The sequence below is a fragment of the Amblyraja radiata genome, chromosome 14 (assembly GCF_010909765.2).
Source record: "Amblyraja radiata isolate CabotCenter1 chromosome 14, sAmbRad1.1.pri, whole genome shotgun sequence".
NCBI lineage: Eukaryota > Metazoa > Chordata > Chondrichthyes > Rajiformes > Rajidae > Amblyraja > Amblyraja radiata.
Genome location: NC_045969.1, coordinates 15,866,281 through 15,876,739, shown reverse-complemented (window position 1 = coordinate 15,876,739; position 10,459 = coordinate 15,866,281). Strand labels below are relative to the sequence as shown.

Below are 10,459 nucleotides of genomic sequence, written 5' to 3'. Positions count from 1 at the left end.
AAGATGGCTGCAATACAGGCCTGGCAGATCATCACCAGAGAAGACACCCAGCAACTGGTGATTTCCATGAATCACAGACTTCAAGCAGTCATTGCATGCAAAGGATATGTAACAAAATACTAAACATGACTACTTTCATTTACATGACATTGCTGTGTCCCAAACATTATGATGCCCTGAAATGGAGGGACTATGTATAAACACTGCTGTAATTTCTACATGGTGAAACCAAAATGTTCTTCTTCTTCTTGCGTATGGCGTGCACAGCCTAAAGTTGTAGGACAACTTGTTCTATTTGATCTTATTTGATTGTGCACGCTGGGTTGATTGCATTCGTCGAAACAGGGCGGACCACGTGAAGGTTGCAATCTTCCACCCCACCAAAATGTTTAAAAATGGTCTTTATTAAAATCTGACAATGTGCACTTTAACCACGTGTGATTTTTCCTATTACAAATCTCAAACTGGGGAGCACAGAGGCAAATAAATAAATGATGGGTCTTTGTCTCAAAGATTATGGAGGGCACTGTACATTGCGTGCTGTATCATTCCATAACCATGACTATGACCATGGCCATGGGTTATGGGGAGAAGGCAGGTGAATGGTTAGGAGGGAGAGATAGATCAACCATGATTGAATGGCGGAGTAGACTTGATTCTGCTCCTATCACTTATGACCTTATGACTAACACTTGTCTGTAATTATTTTGGGTGGCTGAATAGCTGTTGACGAGGAAGCAGTTAAAAATTCTGTAGGTGTACAGCTGATGACGGTTTCTGTTTAGGTCAGCTGACTGAGTTTCGATTTCCCATTGTACAATTCTATTTTTGCTTTAGTTGTTTCACTTTCATCTAATTGGATCCACTGACAGTACTTTATTGCCTTCAATAGGTTGTTGCTGAGGCACACTATGTTTATTTTCCAACTGAGTTAATTTAAAACGTTTTAGTAACCACAGAGACTTAAGTTAGGGGGGGGGAAATGTCCCATTTTTCATTTACCCAAAGAAGTGGATGTTCTGAAATCCTAGAATTATTAGATTTCAGCAATTTGATGGCTCTGAAGGATACCGTAGCCAGTAAGATAAATGCTTGGACTTACCATGGTAAGTACAATCACGCAATTATTAATATATAATTGGAAGTTTGTGCAGAATTAATAACTTTTCCTGTTTGTCTGTAAATTGGCAAATAGATTATAATTATTTATGTGTATCATAATATCTCAATATCTTTTGCATGTAAGTGTTTCTTTTTAAACTATTTTATATAAACTCAACTCACTACTTGTGGAATATTGTATGTTTACACTTAGTTAGGTATTCCATTTATTTAAATATGTGAACTTTTATCTGGCAATATCTCAGTAGAATTAAAAAATACTGGTATTTATTTAATGCATATATTTATAGTTATTAATATTCTAGTGAATGTATATTTTTCTAAAAAAGAGAAGATAAGGTGAGTTTCACAGATTTTTCCCCCCCAGTTTTAATTTATCTTAAAGTCAATGTCTGGTAAGGATCATAAATGTAGCTTTGTCGTAAATGCCATATGTTTTAGTATAAAGAATACAAATAGATTATGACAGCATGGAATCAAGCAACTACATGCAGACTGTCTACTGTCTACATATGTAATTCACAGATTTCTGTATGCTACTGTGCTGTGATTATGCAGTTTACTAAATCTCGCCTCTCACAATTTCTCAAAAATACATGATAATCTTAGACAAGATGCCCCAGTTTGTCCAAGTCATGTACTACCATTAATGAACATGTTAGGTTTAATTTAGAGCCACAGGAACACATAGCGTGGAAACAGGCCTCACTTGTTCAAGCTGATTAAGTTGGCATTCCAAGCTAGTCCCATTTGCCGGCATTTAGCTCAAACCCTTTCTATCCATATATCTCTCCAAATATATTTTGAAAGTCATTAATGCATCCACCTCTAACTTCCTCTGGCAGCTCATTCCTGATATGTACTACTCTCTGAGTGAAAAGTTTGCCCCTGAAATCCATCCCAAATCTCTCCCCTCTCATCATAAGCTTATACCCTCTAGTTTTAGAATCCTCTATCCTGAGAAAAAGACTGCAAGCATTCACTTTATCCATGTCCTTCATGATTTTGTGTGTCATCCCTCAACCTCCTATGATCCAAGAAAAAAGGTTCCCAGGTTATCCAGCTCCCTATGACTCAGGCCTACAAGTCCCAGTAACATCTTGGTGAAAGTGGTCTTGAGGGACATTTTATTGAAACAGACAGTTTTATTCCTGTAGATCAGTGCATGCTCCTTTAACATAGTGACCTCACCGCTACTAACCACTCCCCATTGTCTCTTGTATAATTGTAGCTTCCCCACCTCCAGCTCTCTCTCTAGCTCCAGTGATGACCACGGACAGCTAGTGCATAGTGTGTGTAGTGCTTATAATAAAGTTATCTAGTAAAAGACTTTGTGTGACAAGCAAGGCATTTTACATGGTGTCACAGCGGTAGACTCGCGGTAGACTCGCGTCTCCTGTTCAATTGTCACGAGAGGTTCCTTAAACAAAGTAAAATACCATGAGCTTCTTTTAAGTTTCATTTCCTAATGTTTAGAGTAAAGAGCCAGGCAACAGGTTTTTTTTCATATCTCCAACACCAGCATGTACCACGCCTAAATAAATAAATGAGTCATTAGTATATACATACCTTGCCTTGCATGCCTTGGAGAATGTCTCTTGAACACAATTTTGTCCATTTTGTTGAAATAATGCCAACTGGTTGTTAACCACTTTAAATCCCCATCTCATTCCCACACTGACCTTTCTGTCCTGGGCCTCCTGCATTGCCAGAGTGAGAACACGCAAACTGGAGTAACAGCATCTCGTATGCCACTAGGGTAGTTTACAACCCAATGTTATGAATATTGAATTCTCCAATTTTAGGTGACCTCCCACCATACCCCCCTTTCGCCACTACACCCTTCCCTCTCTTCACCCCCCCCCCCCCCCATCTTCCCTCCCCTGTGCCCCAACTCCTCTCACCTCCTCCCCATCCCGCTACTTCCCTTGGCTTCACAACCCGCAATTCTTCAAACCTGTCTCACAACTTCTGTTCTTAACCCTAGACTTTGTTCCAATCATCTGACTATTCCCCCCCCCCCCCCCCCCCCCCGCCTGTGTTGATCTACAGTATTACCAACCACTCTTTGTCCTGCCTCTCCCCTTTTCTAGCTTTCCTCTTTCCCTACAATCCGTCTGATGAAAGGTCTCAACCCGAAACGTCACCTATCCATGTTCCCCAGAGATGCTGCTTGACCTGTTGAGTTACTGAAGCGCTCTGTGTCCTTTTGTGTATTAACCAGCATCTGCAGTTCTGTTTTTCCACAATATGTTTAAGATAGGATTATGCAAAGTCCACTACAGGATTTTAATTATAAATACACAATCATGATAATTAAATTGCTGGACTAATAAACTAGAGCCCCAAATCAATGATTCAACAAAAAAGTCTTGATTACCACTAGGCCAACTGGGAAATTAAAATTTAGATATTTAAATATGTCTCATCAGTAATAAAGACAGTGCCTTATTGGACAGATGCAAAAACTGTCCTCACTAGTCTTCTTCAGGAAAATTATCTGTCATTCTGATCTGGTCTGAGCTTCTGGTGACCACAGACCCACATTAATGTGAATGATGATCAATTGCCATCATAGGTATCGGAACAAAATACTTAGACCAAAATGTTCAGAATGTGGAATAAAATAAATAATGTGGTTTCATAAGGTATGTCAACAACAAATCAAGATTAAAGAAATGAGCCACACACAGAGAAATGGAGTTATCATCAGGCTCCGGCACCTTTGTAAACAAAATAGGCAAAAAACCCCGGGAATTTTAATTAACGGGGTGTGGTCGGGTAACCTGGTTGAAAGAGTGGGAAGGGGAAGACCCATCACTAATGAGGTTCCCTGTAGGAGTGAGTGAGCGGGTGTGGGTGAGTGAGCGGGTGAATGTGAGTGTGAGTGTGAGTGTGAGTGTGAGTGTGTGAAGATCTAGAGCTGCAGGAGAGTCAGAGCGAGTTGATACCGAGCCAGATGCTGAAAAATACATGATTAACGTATTTTTCTTTACTTGCTTATTAATTATATTTTGTGATAATTAGTGAGTGCAACCGTGCAGTAGTTTGTCATATTATTAAATTATTATATGTTTTATTGTACTAGTTATACACTGGGATGTAGTGATAGGTTATAATCTTGTTTGCCCTTCTTGGGAGACTAGTTTGCCCCCCCCCCCCAAAGCAAAACCTGAAATGATGCCCCCGTTTGACAGCTCCTGCAACTAAAAAAATTAGCATTGCAACTGGTTATCATAGTCCTCTCAGTTGGTGTGGCAAAGTAGTTTGCAGCAAGATTGAAGTACAGAAGAACCAAGTAAAGAAGGGCAGCACGGTGGAGCAGAGGTAGAAGTGCCAGAGACCCCAGTTCGATCCTGACTCCGGGTGCTGTCTGTACGAAGTTTGTACGTTCTCCTCGTCACCGCGTGGGTTTTCTCCGGATCTTCCAGCTTCCTCCCGCACTCCAAAGATGTATAGGTTAGTAGGTTAATTGGGTAGGTAAAATAGTAAATTGACCCTAGTGTGTATAGGATAGTGTTAATCTGCAGGTCAGCATGGACTCGGTGGGCCAAAGGGCCTGTTTCTGTGCTGTATCTCTAAACTAAACTAAATTTATGCGGAAGAGGTGGGGTGCAGGATTGAGAACAAAGAGGACATCAGATGAAATGACATGTGTCTCAAGTTGTACCTTCCAACCACTCATACATCGTTATATGTCATGTTCATCCTGTTCATAGCTCCCCAGGTGCAAGAAGGTCTGGGCACCATTAATAAATGAGGATACATGCTACTTGCACCAGAGAAGTGAAAGCCATTGATCTTATCTAACTAAGCAGTCTGTCCACTTCCCTTTGAAATAGCATACAATCACCAAGTATCTTATGATTTGGCAACATGAGATGGTCAAATGTTGCGTACTCTGTGGTGAGTGACTAATCTGCTGCCTTCCCAAAAACTTTGCAGTATCAACAGAATACAAGTAGGAGCATGATGGATTCCCTGAATAAGAAAATCTCAACATGATTCAATAAAAAGAAACCTACCTAATTATGACATCCAGCTCCCCCAGTGTTCACTTCCTCCATCAATGGGCCAGTGAGGTTGTGAATGTGCATCATTTACAAAAGGAATTGACTCCATGTAGGAGTGATTTACCAAGACTCCTATGACAGCTTCTTACAAACCCAGCACCAGGGCAGAAAGTTCAGGAGAGTTCCAGCTCCTTCAAATTCCTTTCCAAGTCCTTTCCTTGTCATATACTGCCCTGATTTGTAAATACTGTGTAGCTTCATTGAAGCTTTGACTAAATCGTGGAATTCATACAAAATGTTGGAATAACCTTCAGCCACCTCTTTTCAAGGACAATTAGAAATGGGCAGAAATTGCGTGAGACACAAGGAAGAAAAAAGATTCCAAAACAAATAAAGGCACCAGAATCCCCTGAACCTGAAGTATCTCCATAAAGTATTTAAACAAAAATGTACAACAAATGCGTCTCACTCACAACAAACAGAAACTATACACAACTGTCACTTAATTAATTTACTCATTCTCAGAAATGAGTAACGACACATCTGACAACAAAGTTATTCATCAAATAAAAAGGAGGGTCTAGCATCTAGTGCTGTTTCACTCTCTCACCTTTACCCTACTAATGGGTTGATAAGTTCATAGGTGATAGGAGTAGAATTAGGCCATTCGGCCCATCGAGTCTGCATTCAATCACGGCTGATCTATATTTCCCTCTCAACCCCATTTTTCTGCCTTCTCCCCATAACACCTGTAGTAATCAAGAATCTATAAATCTCTGTCTTCAAAATATCCATTGACTTGTCCTCCATAGCCTTCTGTGGCAATGAGTTCCACAGATTCACCTCCCTCGGACTAAAGACATTTTTCCTTATCTCCTCCCTAAATGCACGTCTTTTTATTCTGGGGCTATGGCCTCTGTTCCTAGACTCCACCACTAGTGGAAACATCCTCTTCACATTCACTCTATCAAGGCCTTTCACTATTCACAAAGTTTCAATGAAGTCCCCCCTCATCTTAAACTCCAGCGAGTACAAGCCCAGTGCTGTCAAATACTCATCTGCTTTACTGTCAGGGATGGAGTGGTGCTGTCATTATTGTGCACCCTGGCTGCTGAAAATAGACTAACCATAGGAATTTTCTAGATAGACAGAAAAAGCTGGAATAACTCAGGCAGTTTCTCTGGAGAGAAGGAATGGGTGACGTTTTGGGTCGAGATCCTTCTTCAGACTGGTTAGGGATAAGGTAAATGAGAGATATAGACGATGATGTAGAGAGATAAAGAACAATTAATAAAAGATGCAAAAAAGTAACGATAATAAAGGAAACGCCATTGTTAGCTGTTTGTTGGGTGAAAAATAATAAGCTTGTGCGACTTGGGTGGGGGAGGGATAGAGAGGGAGCATATGCTGGGGCTACCTAAAGCGAGAGAAATCAATATTCATACTATCATCGTTACTTTTATGCATATATTTTATTTATTGTTCTTTATCTACATCAATGTCACCCATTCCTTCCCTCCAGAGATGCTGCCAGTCCCGTTGAGTTAATCCAGCGTTTTGTGTCTAACTTCGGTTTAAACCAGCATCTGCAGTTCCTTCCTACACATAGGAAACTATAATTTCAATCTTCGCTAATCTATTACACAGTGTTGAAATCGGCTTTACATATTCAGCACCTGGCCTATTTTTTGACAGCATTGATCGAGTCATGTTAACTATTGACAAACAGTGTGGAAACAGGCCCTTCGGCCCACCAAGTCCGCATCGACCAACGATCACTACACACACTTGGGACAATTTTACATTTATACATTCATACCAAACCAATTAACCTACAAACCTGTTTGTCTTTGGAGTGTGGGAGGAAACCGAAGATCTCGGAGAAAACTCACGCAGGTCACGGGGAGAACATACAAACTCCGTACATGGGATTTCATTCTATCGTGTGAAATTGTTTTAATTATATTCTTATTTCCACTCAATGACCCAGAAATTATCAGGGCATATAGTGTCATACATCTTAATTATTCCTGGAATCCTGAACCCTGGGATAAAACCCACGTGGTCACAGAGAGAACGTACAAACTCCACAAAGATAGTGTCAGAGGCTAGGGTTGAACTGTGAGGCAGAAAACCTAGCAGCAGTGTCAATGTAATCAATGAGCACATTCCTTCCTTATTGATGCCAGAATCGGGGCATCATCCTCTTACTGGAAATATAGCAACTGGTAATATTCTCATTCCCATTTACTTTCTTTGTGAGCTAATGATTGAATGTATTATTAATTTGAAAAAAATATTACTTTCTGTCAAATGTAAGTACTGTGCACAGATCATGCATATCTTTTTTAAATTTTCTTGTAGAAGCCATCAGAGTCATTCTGACCCACAGCCAAAGTGCTGAAGAGCTCCTAAAACGCAAGAAAGTTCTGCGAGAGTCAATATTGAAGTACTTAATAAAACATGATGAGACTGTATCTACTTCATCAAGCAAACCACAGCTTATTGGTGATGTTTTGCATTATTGGTGGAAGCTGGACTGGAATAGAAAGCATTTAACAGCTGAAAAAGAACTCCAAGTTTCAGATCGAAAACGGACGGTAGTACAGAATTTAGTGACAAATGCTGCAGAAGAAAAGCGAACACCCCTGCCGCCAATAATCACAGAGACAAGAGAGTTTGGGAAGATCAGACAGACAGAGGAACAGGAGAGGAAAAAACAGGCAAAGAAAAGTGAAGAACAAAGTGGAGGACAAACAGATGTGCCAATTTTGAAACAACCACACGACCAAATGAAAATTAAGATGAACATTCATGTGAACATTCTACCGGTAATTTATGTGGCATCAAAAGTTATTTAGCAGCGTGAAAAGATTTTATGTCCTTGTCTCTGAATTATTAGAATTTCATGAAGATTTATTGTTCGTAGCCATAAATGAAATCCTTTGCGGCTCCAAAAACATAATACTCAAAGGAAGACACTACGTGCTATCTAGACAAAAAAAAATTCCGTGAGAGTTTGTAGAGTAACTTTTTTAGAACTAGTGTGAGGGGTGATTAATGGTCGGCATGGACTTGTTGAGCTGAAGAGACTGGAAGGAGACGTTCTGCACATCTCCTTTCAATTTTGCCCCTCACTTTAATGCTCTCTAACGTCTACCCTATCTATGCCACTGATAATTTTATATACTTCTGTCAGGTTTCCTCTCATCCTCCAATGTTACAGAGAAAACTATCCAAGTTTTTCCACCCTCTCCTTATAACTAATCCCTCTAATCAAGGCAGTATGCTGGTTAATATGTCCTGCACCCTCTCCAAAACCTCCACATCCTTCCTATAATATGGCACCCATAACTGTGTACCAAAGCCAGAGCAAAATAATGTTTGAAGTGTTTGAATGGCTTTAGAGGTACAGCATGGAAACAGGCCCTTTGGCCCACCAAGTACATGCCAACCATCGATCACCCGTTCATGCTTGTTAAGGTCATAACGTCATAAGGAATAGGAATAGAATTACGCCATTCAGCCCATCAAGTCTACTCCACCATTCAATCATGGCTGATCTATCTCTCCCTCCTATCCCCATTCTCCTGCCTTTTCCCCATAACCTCCGACATCTGTAGTAATCAAGAATCCATTTATCTCTGCCTTAAAAATATCTACTGACTAGGCCTCCACAGCCTACTGTGGCAAAGAACTCCACAGATTCAGCACTCTCTGATTAAAGAGATTTCTCCTCATCTCCTTCCCAAAAGAACGTCCTTTCATTCTGTGTTATACCACCTTCGCAACCACACCCCACACACCAGGGGAAATTTTATAGAGGAGAATTCAGACTGAGGTCTGAAGACTAGTCTGAGACTAGATTTATGTTATGTCCCTTTTATTGACACTACACACTACAGGCAATTTACAGCGACCACTCAACCTACAAAGCCACATGTCTTTGAGATGTGGGAGGAAACAGCAGCACCCAGAGGGAACATACTCAGTCAGAGGGAGAACGAGCAAACTGCACGCAGACAGTATCCGAGGTCAGGATTGAACCCGGTCTCTGGCACTGTGAGGCAGCAACTTTAACAGCTGCTTTAATGTGCCACCCTTTGATTGGGCTACTTAGTCCGAGTTGGTGTCGAGTCACGTCAATAGTTTCGGAGCTGAAAAGATCTATGCTGCATGCTTAAGCGACAAAAAACTGCATGCTTATTTAACTCCCCATTTTTTGGCATTCAATATATTCACTCAATCTTTGTTGTAATTTTCTTTCTCGTTTACAAAGTGAATTTATTATTTTTCCTTAACACCCTCCAGAGTCAGCAACCGCCCCAAGTTGTGACAGTGGGAGGCTCCGAAAGCGGTGACATGGGCAAGGAGTTCTGCCAATGGTTCTTTCATCTCCTGAATTCTCAGAACCCTTCCTTTGGACAGCAGGCGGAAGCGTGGGGCCCACAGCACTTCTGGGACGATGCAATGCTGCATTTCACCCACTGCGTCCGGGATATCCAAACGGAACAACATCAGAGTTCAGCGATAGTCAGCCGGCGCCTGTTGTCCCTGGTGAAAGATGAACAGCTGCTCTTCAATCCAAACATCAGCCACAGCGGCATGAGAAGTGCAACCTCTCCATACGGAGTCGTTGCCATAGCAGTGGCCGGCACTGTTCACAAGGAAGGGCAGTGCCTGGGTATTTTTGAGCAGGTCTTTGGGCTCATCCGCTCAGCGGTTTGTGGGAACAACTGGAAAATCAGGTTTGTTAAACTACAGGTGAAAGCTTTTAATGGTCAGCAGCAAATCGTCCAACCCAGTGTGTCTGTTCAGATGCCTGAGCTGCAAGCCTATCTCAATGAATTCAGTTCATTTCTTAAGTAAATTTATTTTAGTTTAGTTTAGTTTAGAGATACAGCATTGAAACAGGCCCTTTGGCCCACCAAGTCCACACCAACCAACGATCCCCGCACATTAACACTATCCTACACACACTATGGATAATTTACACATACACCAAGCTAATTAACCTACATACCCGCACGTCTTTGGAGTGTCGGAGGAAATCGAAGATCATGGAGAAAACCCACGGGGAGCACGTACACACTCCGTATAGACAGCATTTGTAGTCGGGATTGAACCCAGGTCTCCCGGGTCACCTTTGCAACCCTGAGAGGTGCTTGAAGGTTTGGTACCTAATCGAAGGCCGTGGGTCAGAATTTAGCTGCATCAGGCTGACACTGAATAATAAAGTTGAAAACTATCCCATTCAATTTTGAGATTAGATCACTTTCATATATGAGAGTTGTGGCAAAACTTCAGTGTTACCTAAATATGGT

General features: G+C 41.2%; 1 protein-coding gene across 1 annotated transcript; it reads left to right on the top strand.

The window, feature by feature from the left end:
* Positions 1-508: 508 nt before the first annotated feature.
* Positions 509-10,093, top strand: LOC116980417 (uncharacterized protein C3orf38 homolog). The gene is made up of 3 exons (XM_033032599.1): positions 509-1,106; positions 7,500-7,966; positions 9,447-10,093. The coding sequence occupies exons 1-3, from the start codon at positions 983-985 to the stop codon at positions 10,002-10,004; spliced, it is 1,149 nt and encodes a 382-aa protein (XP_032888490.1). The 5' UTR covers positions 509-982; the 3' UTR covers positions 10,005-10,093.
* The last annotated feature ends 366 nt before the right edge of the window (positions 10,094-10,459 follow it).